This window comes from Colobus angolensis, unplaced genomic scaffold (genome assembly GCF_000951035.1).
Source record: "Colobus angolensis palliatus isolate OR3802 unplaced genomic scaffold, Cang.pa_1.0 Scaffold536, whole genome shotgun sequence".
NCBI lineage: Eukaryota > Metazoa > Chordata > Mammalia > Primates > Cercopithecidae > Colobus > Colobus angolensis.
Genome location: NW_012118888.1, coordinates 157,068 through 175,523, shown reverse-complemented (window position 1 = coordinate 175,523; position 18,456 = coordinate 157,068). Strand labels below are relative to the sequence as shown.

Sequence of the window (18,456 nt, the reverse complement as noted above, 5' to 3'; positions counted from 1 at the left end):
CCTGTAGTCCCAGATACTTGGGGAGGCTGAGGCAGGGGAGTTGCTTGAACCAGGCAGGCGGAGGTTGCAGTGAGCTGAGTTTGCGTCACTGCACTCCAGTCTGGTGACAGAGCAAGACTCTGTCAAAAAATAAATAAATAAATAAAATAAATAAAAATAAAAAAAAAAGTACATTATGTGGTGATGGGTACACTAAAAGCCCAGACTTCACTACTACACAAGATATCCAGGTAACAAAATTGCACCCATATCCCTTAAATTTATACATATAGAACAAACATAAACAAAAAAGAAGGGACAATGACAAGAGGGATGAGGTGGTAGATATTGCAAAGGGGACACAAAATATCATGTTTCTTTAAACATTTGCTCTGATGGGACGATCAAAGGTGCAGGAAAGGATGTCTTCATTTTTTACTGTCATGCAGTTGGCTCAAGAAACTTAGGCCACAAAATAAATAAAATCAATGTTTCTTTTGTTATTTGTTTTAAGATAGTGCACACTTTTAATTACAGCCTAGCTTTTGTTAAATATATAACTTTAAAACTTTAAAAAATAGTTTTGGTTTCCCTTTTCTGGATAAAATCTCCAAAAACCCTTTTTATTCCAAAATTTATGAAGAAAGTTGGCACCTATTTTAAATGAATTCATTTAACTGCTCTTATATCTTCCAAACATGGGGGACCCCTGGACTAACCTCATTTAATTGTAATGTGACAAATAAAAAAATACATAAATGTAGGGAGAAGACCTGGGGTTCAAATTGCACTTGTTGAATGATGACTGAAGAAAGGAATGAATAGATGAATGAGTGACTGAATAAGGGAGGAGGGGCTGATACTCACCATAAAACCAGGAAATAGAGACACATTCAAAGAACACGAGGAACAGCAGGCTCATGCCACTGGCAGAGTAGTAATCAAAGAGTTTGAAGACGTAAATGCCCCCCTGCAAGAGGAAAAGAGGTGAGAACAGGTGCATTGCCCCCGATGGCCATTGCATCCAGTTCACAGATGACATGGACTCTGGAGGCTGATGGGGCTGGGATTAGGCTGCACTGCAGCAAGAAGTCTTCAGGGTAGATTAGATGAAGCACTGAGGGCTTTGTGACCATGAGAGGTTGTGGACATTGACAGTCTGGGGATTGGGAAGGAAATGTCCAGGTGGTAGAGGAAAATGCCAATTTCTGGTAAGGTTGGAGGGCAGAAAGAGGAGTTGGTCACCAGTGCCATCTTTTTACAGTGTAAATCAGTCATGTCTCTCCCCTGCTTAAAACCTTTCATGACTTAAAGGAGACAATAATATAACACATAAATAAGCAGAGAGAGAGAGATCTAATCCAAACCTATGCCATCCCATCCCATCCCATCCCATCCCATCCCATCCCATCCCATCCCATCCCATCCCAACCATCCCATCCCATCCATCCCATCCATCCCATCCAGCACATCCCATCCCATCCCATTGCCTGACACTCATCACTCTGAAGACTCCTTGTCCCAAAGAACTGCCTTACACTTCATCGTGTGGAAAGACTCTACTTTGGCAGAGATTTTTCTGACTCTTTCATATTTATTGTCTCATCAAAAAAGAAATTTCACTTGTGAGACGCAGCCAGGTGTGAGGGAAAGGAGCCCATGGAGAAGCACCAGCCCAGGTCTTTGTCTGGCAATAAACCTGGAGTCTTCTGAATGGAGTCTCAGCCATAAAGACGGGACTGAAGGCAGCATGGCGCCCTCTGCAGGGGACCGATGGTGTTCCCACCCAGCCCCGCCCTCGCTTGCCATGGGACCCTCTGCCTCTGTCATTCTGCATGTGCAATAGTGTCTGTCTTGACTTTGGAAGTGGCTTATTTGGTCCTGATTTGGCAGGAAACTTCTAGGCAATGTGGCCATCAGGTTTGACAAGGGGTAACTGATGAGTCCTTGTGCCTAGTACTGGGCCTGGGATGGAGTCCACTCCCCAAACTGTGGGTGACTGTCACCTGCTTGCCACATTCATATGTGGAAGCTGGTGGCTGCAGTCCCTGAAGCCTTAGAAAGGAGTATGTCTTTGAGGTGCCTGGTACAGCCTAGCAAGGTTAGGAGGAACCTAAAGACGAAAGACTAGGAGGTCCTGCACGTGAAAAGCTGAGGCCCAGATGAAGTGACGAACTCTCCCAAGGTCTGTAGTCAGTCAGTGGCACCCAGAGACTCTGCCCATGTGCCCTGCCCATGGGACCACTCCACAGATTGCCGGGATGGGGACAGTTGGGCCTGTATGGCCCTAGGATCACCTGTGGAGTGAGCTCCACTCAACAGAAGTCTAACGTGGCAGCTTTGGTTCGGGGCTGGGCACGTGGGGCTCCCATTTGCAGTGATGAGGTGCCATTCCTGGCACACAGCAGGCTCGGGCTGTCTGGGCTGCTCGTTCAGTGCAGTTTATGGAAGAGCCAGCTCCTGCTGATGTGGCGAATTTGGCCCCTGCCCTGCTCATTCGCCTGTTCCCCTGACCTCCACAGAAACACGTCCAGGCCCTGCCAGCTGGCAGCAATGCTGAGCTGGTCAGACCCTAGCCCTGGAGGGGCCCAGGGGATGGAAGACCCTGGAGAGAAAGGCTCTTCTGCTTTGTGACTATGCCAGCACAGCCAGGGCCCTGCTCCCTGTCATGCTCACAAGCTTGAGCCCCCAGTCTCTCTTTTGAGGCCCAAGGGGTCGGCTGTGGCCACTCAGGGCTCCCAGCCTGGAGAGCCAGCTTCATCACCCTGGACCCTCCTCCGGAGCAAATGGCCCTTGAGAGCACCACAGCTAACCCTTCATGGGCACGGGAGGGCAGCACTTGGCTCAAGGGCAGAGAGGCTGAAGGCAGTGTGGCACATTCTGGGCAGCACGAGCAGCATCGGGCTCAGGGGGCAGAGCAGGGCGAGAATACACAGAGAAAGAGGGAGCAGAGCTCAAAGCAGCTGTGGGCTAGGGGCGTAAGGAAGCCCTTACCACAATGCCACACTCGCCTGGTCCCTGAGGGCCACTAGGATTTGGCAGTGGGGCCCTGGGCTTTCCCCACTGAAGGTGGAGCCAACCCATGAAGGAAACAGGGCTGCACAACCCAGACCATTCTTGTGCTGTTTGAGGACCACCCACTGCGCCTCTCTTAGCAGATGACTTGAGAGCTACTGCTGCTTGGCTCCTGTTCAGGTGGTGCCGGGTACTTATAGGAACATTGGCGCATTCCATCCTCACAGCAGTTCTGAAAGGTAGAATTATTTTTTAACTATCATTTTACAAATGATGAAACTGAGGCAGCTCAGAGAGGTTAGCTGAACTGCCCAAGGTCTGTCAGAAAACTCCTAAGGGGTGAGAGGCAAGGTCCAACCCCAAAGCAGCTGGTCCCCTTGCCTGTCCCTCCGAACAGGCCATCTGCCTGCCCTGAAGCTGTTCGGCTTTAGATGCACTCTGTCCCACCCTCTGAGTCCACCGGTGCCAGCTGTCTCCCCCACACTCCCCAACCTGAGCCAGGCCGTTAGCACTCTGCAGGAGGGCTCATGTTCTCCTGTTATCAGTGATCGCTTTGAACAGACAGTCCCTGGCAGCCCCTGAGCTCCACATTCTCTACGTGAGCAGCCCTGGGCAGGCAGGTGGGTGTGCCGCTGGGCAGCAGCAGGTACAGTGAGTGCTTGCCCCTGGCTTCTGCCCATACTTAGCACTCCACCAACGCTTGCCACCCCCGATGTGCAGAGGGCAGTCTGGATGATCTTGGTGTACTAGGACACATATGGTCACCTGCAAGACACTACAAATGAATGAAGTGACAGCATTTGCTTGCCTTTATCCCCAGAAGCCCTGCTGAATCAACTGAGAAGAGACCTGCGGAGCAATCACCATGAGTATCTCAGCTCTTGGAGGCAGCACCAAAGGTGAGGCCTGGGCTCCCCGGTGTCCCGGGCTCTGCTTGGGGCTGTTTTCTTCCAAGCCTGCCCCTACAGGCCGCAAGCACTGTCCCAGCAGCAAAGGGCGAGCAGCATACTGGGAGGACTGGAACGGAGGCTGTTGGCTTTTCCCGCCACAGGGAAGCCTCTGCCACCAGGGGAGGAGGAGCGCAATAACGTCCTCAAGCAGATGAAAGTGCGAACCACGCTGAAGGGGGACAAGAGCTGGATCACCAAGCAGGATGAATCGGAGGGTCGCACCATGTAAGGCAAGGAGGCTGGGAGGGACCGCAGCAACGTGGGGGCGTGCAGTCCGTGGGGGCCTGACCATACCTGGGGATGCAAAGGGGCTTCCACCGTTTAGAGCTCCAGCAGGCCATGTAGAGGGCAGAGCATGGGAAAGGCTGTCCAGCAATGTCACAGGGTGGGAGGGCCCCTGGCTGCCTGGGAAGGAGAATATGAGGCACAAATGGATGGAGGCCACAGGGTGGCAGGTGGCAGGGAGTCTCGGAGTCACTCTTTCAGGATGCCTCTTTCCCCCAGAGAGCTGCCCTCAGGTCGGAGTCGTGCCACATCCTTTTCATCAGCTGGGGAGGTTCCGAAGCCCAGGTAAGAGGTGGTGCTCAGGTGGCTGGTGGGTCAGCCCCAGGGACTCTCCTGCAGCTTGGGGTCAGCCCTCAACAGGGAGGGGTGGGCAGTCCGCAGGGGACAGGGATGCAGCCCCAGCCAAGGGTCTGCAATGAGTAATTTGAAATCTGCAGGAAGGGGAGTGTAGGAGTCACTTAGTCCAGGCCCTTGGCCTTGCTGTGTGGCCGTGGGGCAGCTGACTTCCCTGCTGGGCCTCCATGGCTCCAGCTGTTAACTGGGATTGAGGCTGTCTTTAAGAAGGCGATGATTCTTACCTCCCGCCCATTCCCTGCAGGGAGTGAGACTGCCTCTGAGATGCTTTGGGCAGCTTCCAGAGTCACAGTGACTCACTCCTGTAGGTCGCCCTGACTGCTTGAGTGTACTTGGGACTCGGCATGCCTGTAGAGAGGCATGAGTTTGCTCTGACTGTCTCCCAAGTTTATCGTGACATATTTTGTCAGCTGACCAAGGAGAACTGGCTTCTGTCTCTTTTGGGGACTTTTCCATAGCAGTGTCCAGAGGGGCTCTGAAGCGTAGGCACACTCTGCTGGCATCTGGAGGAACTGCTCCTGACAGAGAAAGGGAACTGAAATTCAGGCTTGCTCCTTGCTCCAAACAGCTGACAGGTGGCTTCTCAGGGGGTGGTAGAGGCAGTGGCAGCCTCTGGAAGGGAGGGCCTCAAGTTTACAGCCGGCACACAGGGCTGCCTTTAGTAACTACGGTCTCTCTGTCACCCCTCGATGACTCGGCTCCCACTACCTGCCAGGTCCCATGCTGGGCACAGAGGATGCAGTAGTGGCCAAGACAAAGGCCCTGTCTTCGGGAAACTGACATCCCAGCAGGGGACTCAGGCAGGACCCTAGTCAACAGTTGAATACAAAAGCGAGAACCCCCACGTGTGCCTGCAATATGGCCACCTCTGGGAGGCTATCTCCTGTTAGGGATGGAGATTGTGGGGATGGAGACTACTAGGGCTGTGTTGCCCTTGACCCAAACCTTGATGCTGCAGCCCAAATCCCGTCCATTGCAGGACAGAAGGGTCCACCCTGACCCCTTGACTCCTCCCCTAACTCTGAGGAGGACTCTTTGCAGGGGCCCTTAACTCCTGCCCCTGAGGCCAGAACTTACAGGCCGACCACCCCCGGCTGTCAGCTCTCTGCCTGCTCACCTTGGCTGCCGCCTGAGTTATCTGAGCCCCCTTAGTTGCTGCCAAGCAGAAGGTCTCAAACACCCAGAGCCTAATGTTTCCCAGCCACTGAACAAGCCCTGGCCATGCCCTCTCCTCTCAAACTTCCACCAAGACTTGGGGTGTGGGCATGCAAGGAGCTGGAGCAAAGAGGGCCCTGAGGGACAGGAAGGGGGACAACTGGCTTTGGCTGGCTGCTGCCTGGGCTCTCACCCTCAAGTCCTCATGCACCTTCCCGGTGGAGGCTGTTGAGGGAGACCAGGTCAGGCCCCGGGCTGAGGGGAAGCCTCTGGCTCTGACTGGGGAGCCTCCAGCCTGCACTGGTTCAGCCCCAAGCACAGAGGATGGCTGTTAGCTGAGAGGAGCGCTCCCTCGGCGCAGCACTGGGGCCCGGCTGGCCAAGGAGAAGCTGGACTTTGGAGAGGCCATCAACCTGCCATGAGGAGTCACCTTGGGCACTTTTCCTGGGGGAGCATGAGGGAAATAGGCAGAGCGAAGCAGACACCTGACTGGGGGCACAGGGGGCTGGCACCCCTCGTTTCTGCTGTACTGGGACACCTGGAGCACTTGCCAGCCAACCTTATTTGCTATAGTTAAGGGCAGGATAAAGTAGGATGACCTGAGCCCTCCAGCAAACCTTGCTTCACTCCACCCCTCCTTCCCTTTGGCAGGCCTCCGAGCACAAGGGCTCCCACTGGCTACATCATCCGGTAAGTGACCGCAGGACTCTGCCGGCCTTCCTGTGCCCACTCGTACCACCCCTTGACTTCTTACCCCTCCAGCCCCTCCAGGGAGCTCACCAGCATCTCCTGGGCTCTCTTTTAGGGGAGTGTTCACCAAGCCCATAGACAGCTCTTCCCAGCCCCAGCAGCAGTTCCCCAAAGCCAACGGGACTCCAAAAAGGTGTGTCCATGGGGTGTTGGCCAGTCGGCCAGTGGGGAGGTGTGAGGGCCTGGTCTGGGCTCGTGGCAGAGAGAGCACTCTGCCTGTCAGGAGTGTGGGGCCTTGGAGGTGCCAGCTCTCATCCTGTGTAGGGCAGGGTGGGGTGGCCAGAGGAGATGGGTTGGGGTGGGACTGGCAGTCCCAAGTGGATGTGTGGGTCTCTGGGAGGTCCTGGGCCACTGACAGTGTCCTTGTCCTGGGGTCAGTCCTGGCTACTGGGACAGAGAGGTGCAGGAGTTTGAGAGGGGCTGGCTGTAGAGTCTCCCTAGCCTGGCAGTGGGCACCCTTAACTTGCCTTGCTGATGGCATTGAGAAGGCTGAAGTTGCATGCAATTCAAGCACCTTGGCATCAGACATTGCCTGGGGCTCCATCAGACTGGAAAGGCCAAGGGGACCAGGAAACAGGAAGCAAAGACACAGGCAAGAGCCTGCTGGGCTGTTCCCTGAAGCTTGGTGGGATTTGCCTGTGCAGGAGGGGCTGCCCTGTTCTGAGCAGCACAGTTCTGGGTGTCTGTCAGGGCCAAAAGCAAAGAGGAAAGGCTCCCAGGCAGTTCCTGGCCCACCTAGCACGTGTCCACTGGGCTGTATGGCCAAATCTGGAGGCAGGACGGAGCCTGCAGGTAGATACATGGAACATTCTCCTCTCTAGTGCTGCCAGTCTGGTGAGAACAGCTAACACTGGTCCTCCCCGCCCCTCCTCCTCTGGCTACAAGATGACCACTGAGGATTACAAGAAGCTGTGAGTATGCAACACCAGGCTCACCGTGGTTCCCTCCTCCAAGGAACAAGTCCAAACTCTGGGTCCGCTGAAGGCAGCTGGCTACTTGCCTCCGAGCGCAGCCCGGGAAGTCTCGCCTGCCTGACACTCCCTGCCAGTTGCAGCTGTGGCCTGGAGCCACCAGAGGGTAACAAGCCCCAGAAAACTGGATGGCCGTGCACATTGCACGTGTAATCTGAGGCAGAGGAGGGACTGCAGGAAGCTTGTAGGAGGGGCCCCACAGATCTGGGGAAAGGATCATGGGTCGTGAGGCTGCTGCTGGCTGGCTGTGCTTCCTGGGCTTGGCCCTGCACCCCGCCGAGCCTCAGGTGCTCTGCCTGGCTGCGCTGGGCTGGGGGCCTGGGGATCCTCAGGGTGCTGCTGTCAGTCTGAGCATCGTGTGCCTAAATCTGAGCTGCTTCTTGGATAGAAACCTTTGGGGTTCCCCTTCGTGCTCCCCTTGGGGTCCCTTTCAAAGCCCCCCACCCCCCACTGTATGCTCAGGGAGGGGGGTTCTCTGGACAGAGGTGTGAATTGTGCCTCTAGCTCCCAGGGGACCACATCTTTCTGTTGTTTGTCCCTTGCCTCCATCATCCAGGGATGGGGAGCAGCTGGGTAACCTTTCTAGGGAAGGAGAGAGGCTTGAACAGGGAGGGATGGGAGAGCTGGCTCTCAAGGAGGAACAAGGGGCATGAACTAAGGCCCTAAGGCAGAGATACTGACTTGCCTTGTCACTGTTGTTGAAAACCAGGAAGCCAAGCTGCTGAGGGTGGCAGCCTATGACAGAAAAGCGCCTCTCCCCTCTCTTAGGGCACCCTACAATGTCAGGCGCAGCTCTACATCAGGGGACACCGAGGAGGAGGAGGAGGTGCCTTTCTCCTCAGATGAACAGAAGCGGAGGTAACGGAATGGTGCCTTTTGGGCATCCTGGGGGGGCAGGGCAGGAGCCTGAGTCTTCGAAGACTGCTGGAATGAATTGAACTGGTTGGGGTGACAAAATGCACAACACGTAGGCCATCAGCGGTAGCCCATGGAGCATGAGAATAGGGGTCATTCTCTGAGTGCCAGAACCACCCACTCAGTGTTGGGCCAGCTGAGGGGCCCTTGAGAGCCTTCTGTGGGGTAGAACCTACGTACTGTATATCCAGGGAAAAACCATATTTGGAGGCTCTTCAGGGCTCTAAATCGGTTTGTCAGAAAGGGCCCTGAGACAGTTGGACAAAAATATTCAGGGAGAAGCCACCTGCACAGTACCCTCTATCTGCATGATCTGCATGCCTTGGGGGCAGGGGTTGACTCCACAGTTCTGAATGCCCCTGGACCCCAAACGGAGCCCCAAGCACGCGCAGCAGTGGGAGTGTGCCCCATGCTGCTGAAATTCTACCCCAGTCTCTGCACCAAGTTGCCCTCATCCACACAGGCCAGCAAAGTTCCATGCACCATTGCCCTTCCTCAGTCCTTTGTCCATGGGGACTGACCACACACCACCCAGTACTGGTGAACTGTGACAGGGTTTGTTAAGCACCTTTTGTATACCTTCGGCTTGGGGCCTGTACAGCAGTTGGGCCCTGAGGAAATAAAGCCCTCTCCTCTCTGGGCTCAGCCGGCCACCAGTTCCATATCTGCTGACCCATCTGTGGCACAGGAATCACAGCAAAGCCCCACTGCCAAAGGCCCTGGCAGACTGGCTATCCTCAGGGGATAGTTCACAGTGGTAGGGGCCCCCAGGCCTGGGTGGAGCAAGGAAAAGAGCCAGAAGCTAAGAGTGGCCTAGCATTGAATGCCAGCTCTGCCACCTGCTAGGTGAGTGCTCTTGGGTGAATAATGAAAGCTTCTTGGACTCAGTTTCCTCATCTGTAAATCGCAGAGGATACTAGCACCTACTTTCCTGGATTGAGAAGAGCAATAAAGCAATGCGAGGACATTGGCATCTGGTGCAGAGCTGGGCATATGCCACACACTTGATAAACGTGGGCTGCCCTTCCTTCAGTTTCTACATTTCCTTTGAATAGTCCTTGGAGTAGGTGCAAATCTGGTTTCTCCCATACCCTGAGTCATCCCGAGTCCATCCCAGGCTAGGCTGGCAGAGCATGTCCAGCTTGGCACCCATCAGATGCTCCCCCACCCCATGTCACCCCAGGTCAGAGGCTGCAAGCAGTGTTCTGAGGCGAACAGCTCCCCGGGAGCACTCCTACGTCCTGTCGGCAGTCAAGAAGAGCACTGGGTGAGTTGCCACCAACTGGCTCCAGGCTCTGGGACAGCTCTCCTCTCCTCAGAGCTCCAGCCTTCTCTGGCTGATGAAAGGGTGGGTGGAGAGATCACCCCCAAGGGCCTTCCTAGCTGAGCCTTCTCAGATTCTCAGATGTACTTTCTAGAAAATGGAGAGGTCTGGCGGCTACCACCAGGGAAGGTGAAGTGCCGGGAATGGGAGAGGACCCAGGACCCTCTGGGGTAGAGCAGTCTTGATGTCACCTGCCCACGGGCTCTGCCCAAAGCTTTGCCTTTCTCTTTCGTTTCAAGCAGTCCTACCCAGGAGACACAGGCGCCGTTTATTGCGAAGAGGTAAGTGTCATTAAGGGACACCTTGGAAACCTGTTACTGGCCACAGGAAGGCCTTCCGTCAGCTGGGGTGTAATGTGGGAGCTGTGGAGAGGGGATGTGGATGTGGGGGACTACTGTCCCTGAGCAGGGGAAGTTGTGAGGGGCTGGGGGCTTCTGTCCGGAGGCTGTGGTAGCATATGTGGTAGCATATGTGGTCAAGCTCTTCCATTTGCCAGTGGCTAATGGGGCTGGGCCCCTGACCCAAGATGGAGCATTTCCAAGGTGTTCCCCTGCCCCTGTTGCTTGCCTCTTTCCTTGCCTTCTGCTGCCATGCAGGATCAAAACCTGGGCCATCAGGAGAACTTCCCCTGGGAGGTGAATGTGACATTGGAGATGGGCCCTAAAGGGTAAACAGGGCTTAATAGGGAATGATCAGAACGTTAGGACACTCTAGCTGACTGAGGGAGAGGTGTCACCATTAGTTGAGACAGGGCACCTTCTGGAGGAGGAAAATATTCGGGGGAAAGCAGGAAAGAAAATTCTAGAAAGTTGAATTTGAGGGACTTCCAGTTGAGTGGACAGGGAAGGCCTCTCTCCATGCTGAGGTGGCTAGCTGGGGACTGAAAACCCAAGAGAAGACAGCATGCCAATTGCCCCAGGCAGAGGGCCCCATGGTGCCCAGGCCCGGGGTGGGACTAGCTTACTGTGTTGGAAGACCGGAAGGTTGGCAGGAATAGAGAGCAGGGATGGGGGCAGCACAAAGGAAGTGACAGAGAATGGCGGCGGCGGGGGGGGGGGGGGGCTTCCTGGCTCCATTTGGTTCCTGTGGCTTCTGTAACACAGTACCACAAACTGAGCGGCTTAAAACACCAGAAAAGGCTTCTCTCCCGGTTCTGGAGACCAGAAGTCCAGATCAAGGTGTTAGCAGGGTGGGTTCCTTCTGGAGGCTCTGAGGGAGAAACCATCCCAGGCCACTCTCCTGGCTTCTGGTGGTGGTTGGTGATCCTTGGCGTTCCTTGGCTTGTACCTGCATCACTCCAGTCTGTGCCTCTGTCTTCACATGGCCTTCTCTTCCCTGTGTGTCTGTGTCCAGATTTCCCTCTTCTTATAAGTATGACCTCATCTTACCTGATTACATCTGCAAAGACCCTATTTCCAAATAAGGTTACAGTCACAGGTTCCAGGGGACATGAATTTTGGGGGGACACTATTCAAGCCAGTATGCTGTCCTTATCCTGAGCTGGAATCACTGAACCCCCAGCCTGGGCCACCTCTTGGCCGTGATCCTGAAGGGTTGGGCCAGTTAGACACCACTGGAAGCATGTCCTTCAAGGTCTGCAAGCCCCAGGGCAGCCAAGAAGACCACAAGCACCATTTCTCTTCTTGCTCAAAGGGTGGAGGTGGTGGAAGAGGACGGGCCTTCTGAGAAGAGCCAGGACCCACCTGCTCTGGCAAGATCCACTCCTGGCCCAAACAGGTAATCCATTGCGTTTATCTCTGCCTAGGGCTGGTGGCTGCTACACCTGCCACTCAGTTACTAAGGAACCTCAGTCAGGGCACCTCCATGCTGGGCTTAGAGATCAGTGTCTCTATGTGCCCAGTGACAAGATAGGACAAAGAAATCAGTAAGGGCCCATCTGGCTGGATGTCCCAGGGCTGAAAGGAGCAAAACAGTCCAGCCTCCCGGGAGAGAGCACCTGGCTCTGGTCTGTTGAGTATGTATCTGTGTCACCTTAACCCTTGCACCACTGAGGCTGGTGGCAACTTGAACACGCCAAGAAAAAGTACCATCCTTGGGGTGTGAGAGGGCCAGCCACCATGGCAGTAGCCTGCCATTGTCAAGACTTGCTCCTTGCACTCCAGTAAGTTAGCCATGTTCAGCATGCCCAGGGAGGAGGCTCTGACATCTCCAGAGCCTCTCACAGCCACCTTCTTTGCCAGTGCAGATGAAGGCAGGACCAAAGCGTCTCAGGCAATTTGGATAGGGTGCCTGCCAAATATGCCTAGCCCCGGTGGGAGCCAGGAGCTCAGGTGGGTGCCGAGAGCTGACTCTGGCTTGTGAGCGGGTGTGATGGCTTCCCGCCAGCCTGGCTGGCTGGTTCTGCCAGCTGGAGAGGGTGTGGCAGTGGGACGACGGGGCAAGGACAGGCTGAGTGCTGGTGATCTCACTCCAGGAAGGGCCGTGATTTGTCCTGATTTCTGATCCCTGAGAATCTGGGCAGATAATGGTGCTCTCTTGTCTGTGGACAACTAACACCTTCCTGTACTTTGTGCAGAATGGTGCTACCAGTCCTGCAGGGAGAGCCACCACTCTGTTGTCGCTGCTGTTTAAAGTGCCTGCTGGATTGAGACCTTTGCTCAAATCTAGGTCTCCTAAGAGCTGCATCTCTGTAGCACCCTTGGAAGACCCCTGCATCCAGAGCGGGAGAGGGCCTGTCCCTACAGGTCACTTCCCAGGCCCCCAAGTGCTGTTCAGGCTCTCCTAATACCATAGCAATCCCCCAATTTGAGCTCCACAGCCATTTATAGACAGGTGACCAGTGTCCCCAGGGTTACTTCCTCCGTGCTGCGAGGGAGACAGAAACACTGACAGAGGGAGCCAGGAGCACGAGGCCAGGTCCCTCCATGGCCCCAGGCAGCAGACTGCCAGGGTGCTCCTCCTTCTCACTCTCTCCCTCTTCTTGATTTTCTCAGTTGTCTGACTCTCCCCGTAAGAACTTTGGTCCATAAGAACCTTAGAAAATGTGGAAAGGAAGATTTGAGAATTCTTTACAAGGCAATATCTAGGGCAGAGGTCCCCAGTCTTTTTGGCACCAGGGATTGGTTTCGTGAAAGACAATTTTTCCACGGGACGGGGCAGGGGATGGTTTCAGGATGAAACTGTTCCACCTCAGAATCCACCTTCATCATCATCAGGCATTGGATTCTCATAAGGAGTGCACAATCTAGATCTCTCACATGTGCAGTTCACAATACGGTTCGTGCTCTTATGAGGATCTGCTGATCTGACAGCAGGCGGAGCTAAGGCAGTAATGATCGCTAGCTTACCTCCTACTGTGCAGCCTGGTTCCCAGCAGGCCACGGACTGGTACTGATCCTCAGGCCAGGGTTGGGGACCCCTGATCTAGGGAGCTTGGCAATTGAGGGATATGGGGGCAAAGGCTGCCACAGCAAAGTATTATACTACACACTGGGGGGCTTAAACCACAGAAATTTATCATCTCCCACTTCTGGAGGCTAGAAGTGTGAGATCAAGGTGATGGCAAGATTGGTTCCTCTTGAGTCTCTCTCCTTGACTGGTAGACTCCATCTTCTCCCTGGGTCCTTATGTGCTCATCCCTGTCTGTCTGTCCCTGCATCCTAATCACTTCTCGTTTTTTGAGACAGAGTCTCACTCTGTCGCCCAGTCTGGAGTGCAGTGGCACAGTCACCACTCACTGCAGCCTCGACCTCCCAGGCTCAAGAGATCCTACAGCCTTAGCCTCCTGAGTAGCTGGGACTATAGACACATGCCACCATACCCAGCTAGATTTTTTTTTTTTTTTTCTGTAGAGACAGGGTTTCATCATGTTGCCCAGAGGGTCTGGAACTCTAGGACTCAAATGATCCTGTCTTGGCCTCCCAAAGTGCTGGGATTGCAGGCATGAGCCACCGCGCCCAGACTCTAATCACTTCTTATAAGGACATTGGTCCAATTGGATTAGGGCCCACCCACTTCTTTAAAGGCCCCGTCTCCAAATACAGTAACATTCTGAGGTCCTGGGGGTTAAGACCTCAACATAGGAATTTTGGGTGGCACAAGTCAGCCCATAACAGTATACAGTTCTCTTTTCTCCTTATTTCTCTGTTAAAGAAAGGCAATAAATGGATTCAGGTGCCTTTTTGTTTGTTCGTTTTGTTTGTTTTTGAGATGGAGTCTCGCTTTGTCGCCCAGGCTCAAGCACAGTGGCGTGATCTCTGCTCACTGCAACCTCCGCCTCCCGGGTTCAAGCGATTCTTCTGCCTCAGCCTCCTGAGTAGCTGGGACTACAGGTGTATGCCACCATGCCTGGCCAATTTTTGCATTTTTAGTAGAGATGGGGTTTCACCATATTGGCCAGGCTGGTCTCAAACTCCTGACCTCGTGATCTGCCTGCCTTGGCCTCCCAAAGTGCTGGGATTACAGGCATGAGCCACCACGCTCGGCCTCAGGTGCCTGTTAGAAGATAATATAGGAGGCTGGGCATGGTGGCTCATGCCTGTAATCCCAGCACTTTGGGAGGCCAAGGCAGGAGGATGGCTTGAAGCCAGGAGTTTGAGACCAGCCTAGGTAGCCTAGCAAGACCCCATCTCTACCAAAAAAAAAAAAAAAATTACAAATTAGTTGGGAGCATCGATGTACACCTGTAGTCCCAGCTACTTGGGAGGCTGAGGTGGGAGGACTGCCTGAGCCCAGGAGTTTGAGGCTGCAATGAGCTGTGACTGCATCCTTACATTCTAGCCTGGGTGATAGATCAAGACCCTGTCTGTAAAACAAGAAGAAAAAAAGAGAGATAATGGAGGAGAATTAGACTGTGCTGTATTATAGATTTAAGAGGCACTTCGACATTTATTCCAAAAAATTCCTTTGGATGTTTAATACCCATCATATGGTGGCTTTTTAAGTTTGCTCAGGCTGCCATAACAAATAAAGGCTAGAGATTCAGGGTCCGGGGCAAGCTCCCAACAGGAGGCTCAGCTTGATGCTTCTGATAGTTCTTTCCTCCAATTCTGGTCTCTCAATATTTGGAGCTCACCCAGGCAGCTTCCAGGAAAGCTGCTGGCTGATCCTGATCCTGGAGGGCCGTCTTCTCTGACCCTACCCCATTAGGTGCTGCACTGGACCAGGCAACCACCATCAGTACTCCCAGGCCCAGCTCCTATCTGCCTGGTGTCTGAGGAGCCCAGCCCTTGAGGAGCAATGACTCAACCAAACTCAGGGTCCTGCAGCATCTCAGAAAAGGCTGGTTTGTGGCAGAGTGGAAGAGGAGAATGTCACAGCCTTGTCCCCAGGCACAGACCCAGCGAGGCTATCCTCTGCCCACCCCCTGCCCTGCCCTGTCTCCCTTAACTACAGTGTAAAGGTCAGCTCCTCATAACTCTTGTCCCCCTTGCAACCTGCACCCAGTTTAGGGACCCTCTCTTGGAGCACCACTTCTCGACACCCCCAGACCTGGCTGCTTTACCCGCAGCTCTGGTCAAGCTTGCCTCACCTGGCCAGGGCAGGGCCTCCTGGGTCCTGGTCCTAGGCTCTGCCCAGCATGCTGCCTGGCAGAGCGTCTGGGGAGCAGGGAGTAGGAGCACAGCTTCTGGCACGGGACAAAACCCGGCTTTGCGTCGAACTGACTGTATGACCTTGAACAAGGTCATCTCTCCGTGCGTCAGTTTTCCCGTGGGCAAAATAGGGAGAGCAGTAATAGCTACTTCCCAAGGCTGTCTCAAATACTAAATGAGATAATGCACCTGAAGTACTTACCACAGTGCCTGGGTGCTGGTATCCTCTGGGGCTCCCAGTCATAGGCGTGCTGAGCTGCGGGACCCTTATTCAAATACAGGAAGAGATCAATATCTCCACCTGCTGGCATTTGAGGGAAATGCGGCCAAAGGCGGTGAAAAGGTAGTATCCCTCCGCCCCACATCCCCACCTCCTCACTCTTTGGCAGGATGAGTTACACTGTTTGGCACAGGCCACAGTTGCTCACATTCCCACAGGTGGCTGTGATCCGTTTGGGGCCTCAGGCTTCAGCAGATGCCTGCCTCTCTTCCTTGAGTGCCTTCCAAGGGTGTGCAGCCTTCCAGCGTGGTCCTGGACTTCAGATTGGACTAGAGCTCTCTGTGGTTGGGAGTCTGGGGAGGTGGGGGGGTAGCGAGTTGCAGGGGAGGAGAGACCCCTGTATTAGTTTACTGGAGCTGCTGTAACAAGGTACCAGAAACCGAGTGGCTTAAAACCACAGGCATTTATCCTCTCACAATTCTGGAGGCTGGAAGTCAGATCAAGGTGTTGGAAAGGCCATGTTTCCTCCAAAGGCTCTGGGGGAAAATCTGTTCCATGCCTCTCTCTTACCTTTTGTTGCCCGCGATCCTTGGTGTTTCCTGGCTTGCGCCCACCTCACTCCCATCTCGGCCTCTGTCTTCGCACAGCCATCTTCCCTCTGTGTCTGTCCAAATTCCCCTAGTCTGACACCAGTCACTGGAGCAGCCTGGGGTGACACTTTGCTCCCATTTCCTCTCTGACAGAGCCAGAAACGCCAGTGAGAAAATATGTTGTGCTTACCTGTGACATCCCTGTTCCCTGGCACCACCTGCTTTAAATGAGGCAGCCAGGGGTTTTATGCTGTCATCATAAATGACATCATCCTCAACAACGTCATCATCTCGAGCTGTCTGTGTGTGTAGGGCCCCTCCTGGCTTTCCTGATGGGAGAGGCCTTGTCCTTGGTAGCCCTTCCATTTCCCTCTGGTCACTTTGAGCGCTCCAGGCCCTGACCAGGGTGGAAGTGGAGGGACAGAGATGAGCAGCCCGCTGACCCAGCCCTCCATGGCTCATTCCTCACTTTCACCTTGGCCACTGCAAACCCTACCCCTCCTGGGACCCCTGAGTGGCTTCTTTAAAGTTCCAGTCTGATCCTATAAACCCCCCACTCCACTTCAAGCCCATCCTGCATCTTCCCTTTGCCATACCAGATCTAGTCTGTACATTCAGGACCCCTGCCAGCCTCTACCTCCTCTTCCTCCCCGATCTCCCTTCAGCGGGCCTGGGTCAGGCTATGCCTCCATAAAGCTTGTCCACTGCTCCCATGGCTAAACCTGTTCTGGGCCCTGCAGCACAGCAAGGTCAGTTTCCATGCCTCTCTGCCCCCGTCTGACTTTGCTGGGCCCAGAGCTTCACCAGGGCAGGCCTGGGACTCAAGCTTGTCTGCACTTCCAGTGCCCAGGGACAGTCAAAGGCAGGAGTGACTGCAATGTGGCTTGGAATTAGGCTTTGCTCCATGGACCTGAGGAGGTCTAGTTTGGGGTGAAGGGTCCACCCCCACAAAGCCTGGGAGCTCTATATTCTCTCTGGCCGTGGCCACACCATGGCCAAACCTGCTGGGCGTCATGCCTTGCAGTACAGCCAGAGAATGCATCAGATTTGGAGGGATGTGTGTCTGGGGTGGCTCTGAGCATGGCTGGCAAGAGGAAAGCTCAAAGGGGCCCTTTGTCCTCACCCCTGAGTCTGTGACATCCCCTCCCACTGGTTTTCATTCCAAATTTGGTCTGTGGGTTTTCTCAGTCTCTCATACCCCTCAGTCCCTCCCAGCCCATGAATGCAGAATTACCCCTGGCCTCACAAACGGCCACTTTGGATGCCCCGGTGGGGCCACAGGCTGGGGTTGCCCCTGCAAATGGTTGATAGAAACACAGGTTGGGAGGTTTCATTTCTACCCAGAAGGGCCCTTGCTGTGCCTGAGGGAGGGTTGGGCTCAGGTCAGGGGTGGGAGACTGGGGAAGTGGCCTACAGGTCAGGGGCCCGAGCTCAGCTGCAGCACCAACAAGGCTCAAGGCCAAGGAGGAGATGAGAGCAAAACAAAAGGGGGCAGTGGGTCTGGGCAGCTCACTGCACTCACCAGCCCGAGAAGGGGGAGACTTTTCTCACCTGCAACCCACTGGGTCTCTCCTTTGGCCCGCAGCTCAAGAGGTGAGGAAATGGTCCGCCTGCAGATCCTGACACCCAGGGCAGGACTCCGCCTGGTGGCCCCAGACTTGGAAGGCATGAGGTATGGGGGTCCTGCTGCTGTCCTGGCTCCCTGCACATCATTCTAGAGATGGAGGCAGCCGCCTCAGGATGCAAATGATGAGGCGCAGGGTTGGCTCTGCCACTGTAGGGCCAACAGGTTGATGGGAGGCATGGTCGACCTGGGTTCTCTGCCCCATCTCATTCTTTCACTCAGAAAACCATTATGGAGCAAGCACTTGGTCTGTGTAAGGACACAGGCCCGACCCTGGGACACAGTAATGAACAGGACACCCTGGCTGGAATTGTCATCTGCCTGGTGGGGGAGGCAGATGCCGACATAAGCATGAACGAGGTCGGCCAGAGATGCTGTGTGCCAGGAGCCCCTGGGAAGTGACAGCTCAACCCTGCCAATCCCTGAAGATGGGACCAATCAGCCGTGCTGGGGATGTTGGTGGGGGTGGGAGGAGGATTGGGTCTCAGGAGCTCATAAAGGCCACTGAGGACACTGCCCTGCCTGTGTGAGAGGGCCACTGGGAATAGAGTGGGGTCATTCTGTCCCCTTCCACTGGTTTTCATTCCAAATTTGGTCTGCAGGTTTTCTCAGTCTCTCATACCCCTCAGTCCCCACCAGCTCATGAATGCAGAATTACTCCTGGCCTCACAAATGGCCACTTTGGATGCCCTGGTGGGGCTACAGGCTGGGGTTGCCCCTGCAAATGGTTGGTAGAAACACAGGTTGGGAGGTTTCATTTCTACCCAGAAGG

General features: G+C 54.6%; 1 protein-coding gene across 7 annotated transcripts in view; it reads left to right on the top strand.

Moving 5' to 3' along the window:
* ZNF185 (zinc finger protein 185 (LIM domain)) overlaps nt 1-18,456 on the top strand; it is a 76,090-nt gene that overhangs the window by 15,732 nt on the left and 41,902 nt on the right. For 2 of the 7 annotated variants that reach the window (XM_011961113.1, XM_011961108.1), the window contains exons 1-12: nt 3,673-3,893; nt 4,046-4,169; nt 4,449-4,514; nt 6,390-6,428; nt 6,544-6,621; nt 7,310-7,399; nt 8,228-8,317; nt 9,558-9,641; nt 9,941-9,979; nt 11,352-11,435; nt 11,900-11,989; nt 17,646-17,732. In XM_011961113.1, coding sequence (XP_011816503.1) covers nt 3,860-3,893; nt 4,046-4,169; nt 4,449-4,514; nt 6,390-6,428; nt 6,544-6,621; nt 7,310-7,399; nt 8,228-8,317; nt 9,558-9,641; nt 9,941-9,979; nt 11,352-11,435; nt 11,900-11,989; nt 17,646-17,732 — 905 coding nt within the window. In that variant the 5' untranslated portion in view covers nt 3,673-3,859. Of the gene's footprint in view, nt 1-3,672; nt 3,894-4,045; nt 4,170-4,448; nt 4,515-6,389; nt 6,429-6,543; nt 6,622-7,309; nt 7,400-8,227; nt 8,318-9,557; nt 9,642-9,937; nt 9,980-11,351; nt 11,436-11,899; nt 11,990-17,645; nt 17,733-18,456 lie in introns of those variants that run through there. The other 5 variants (XM_011961114.1, XM_011961111.1, XM_011961109.1 and 2 more) reach the window with 4 other exon arrangements.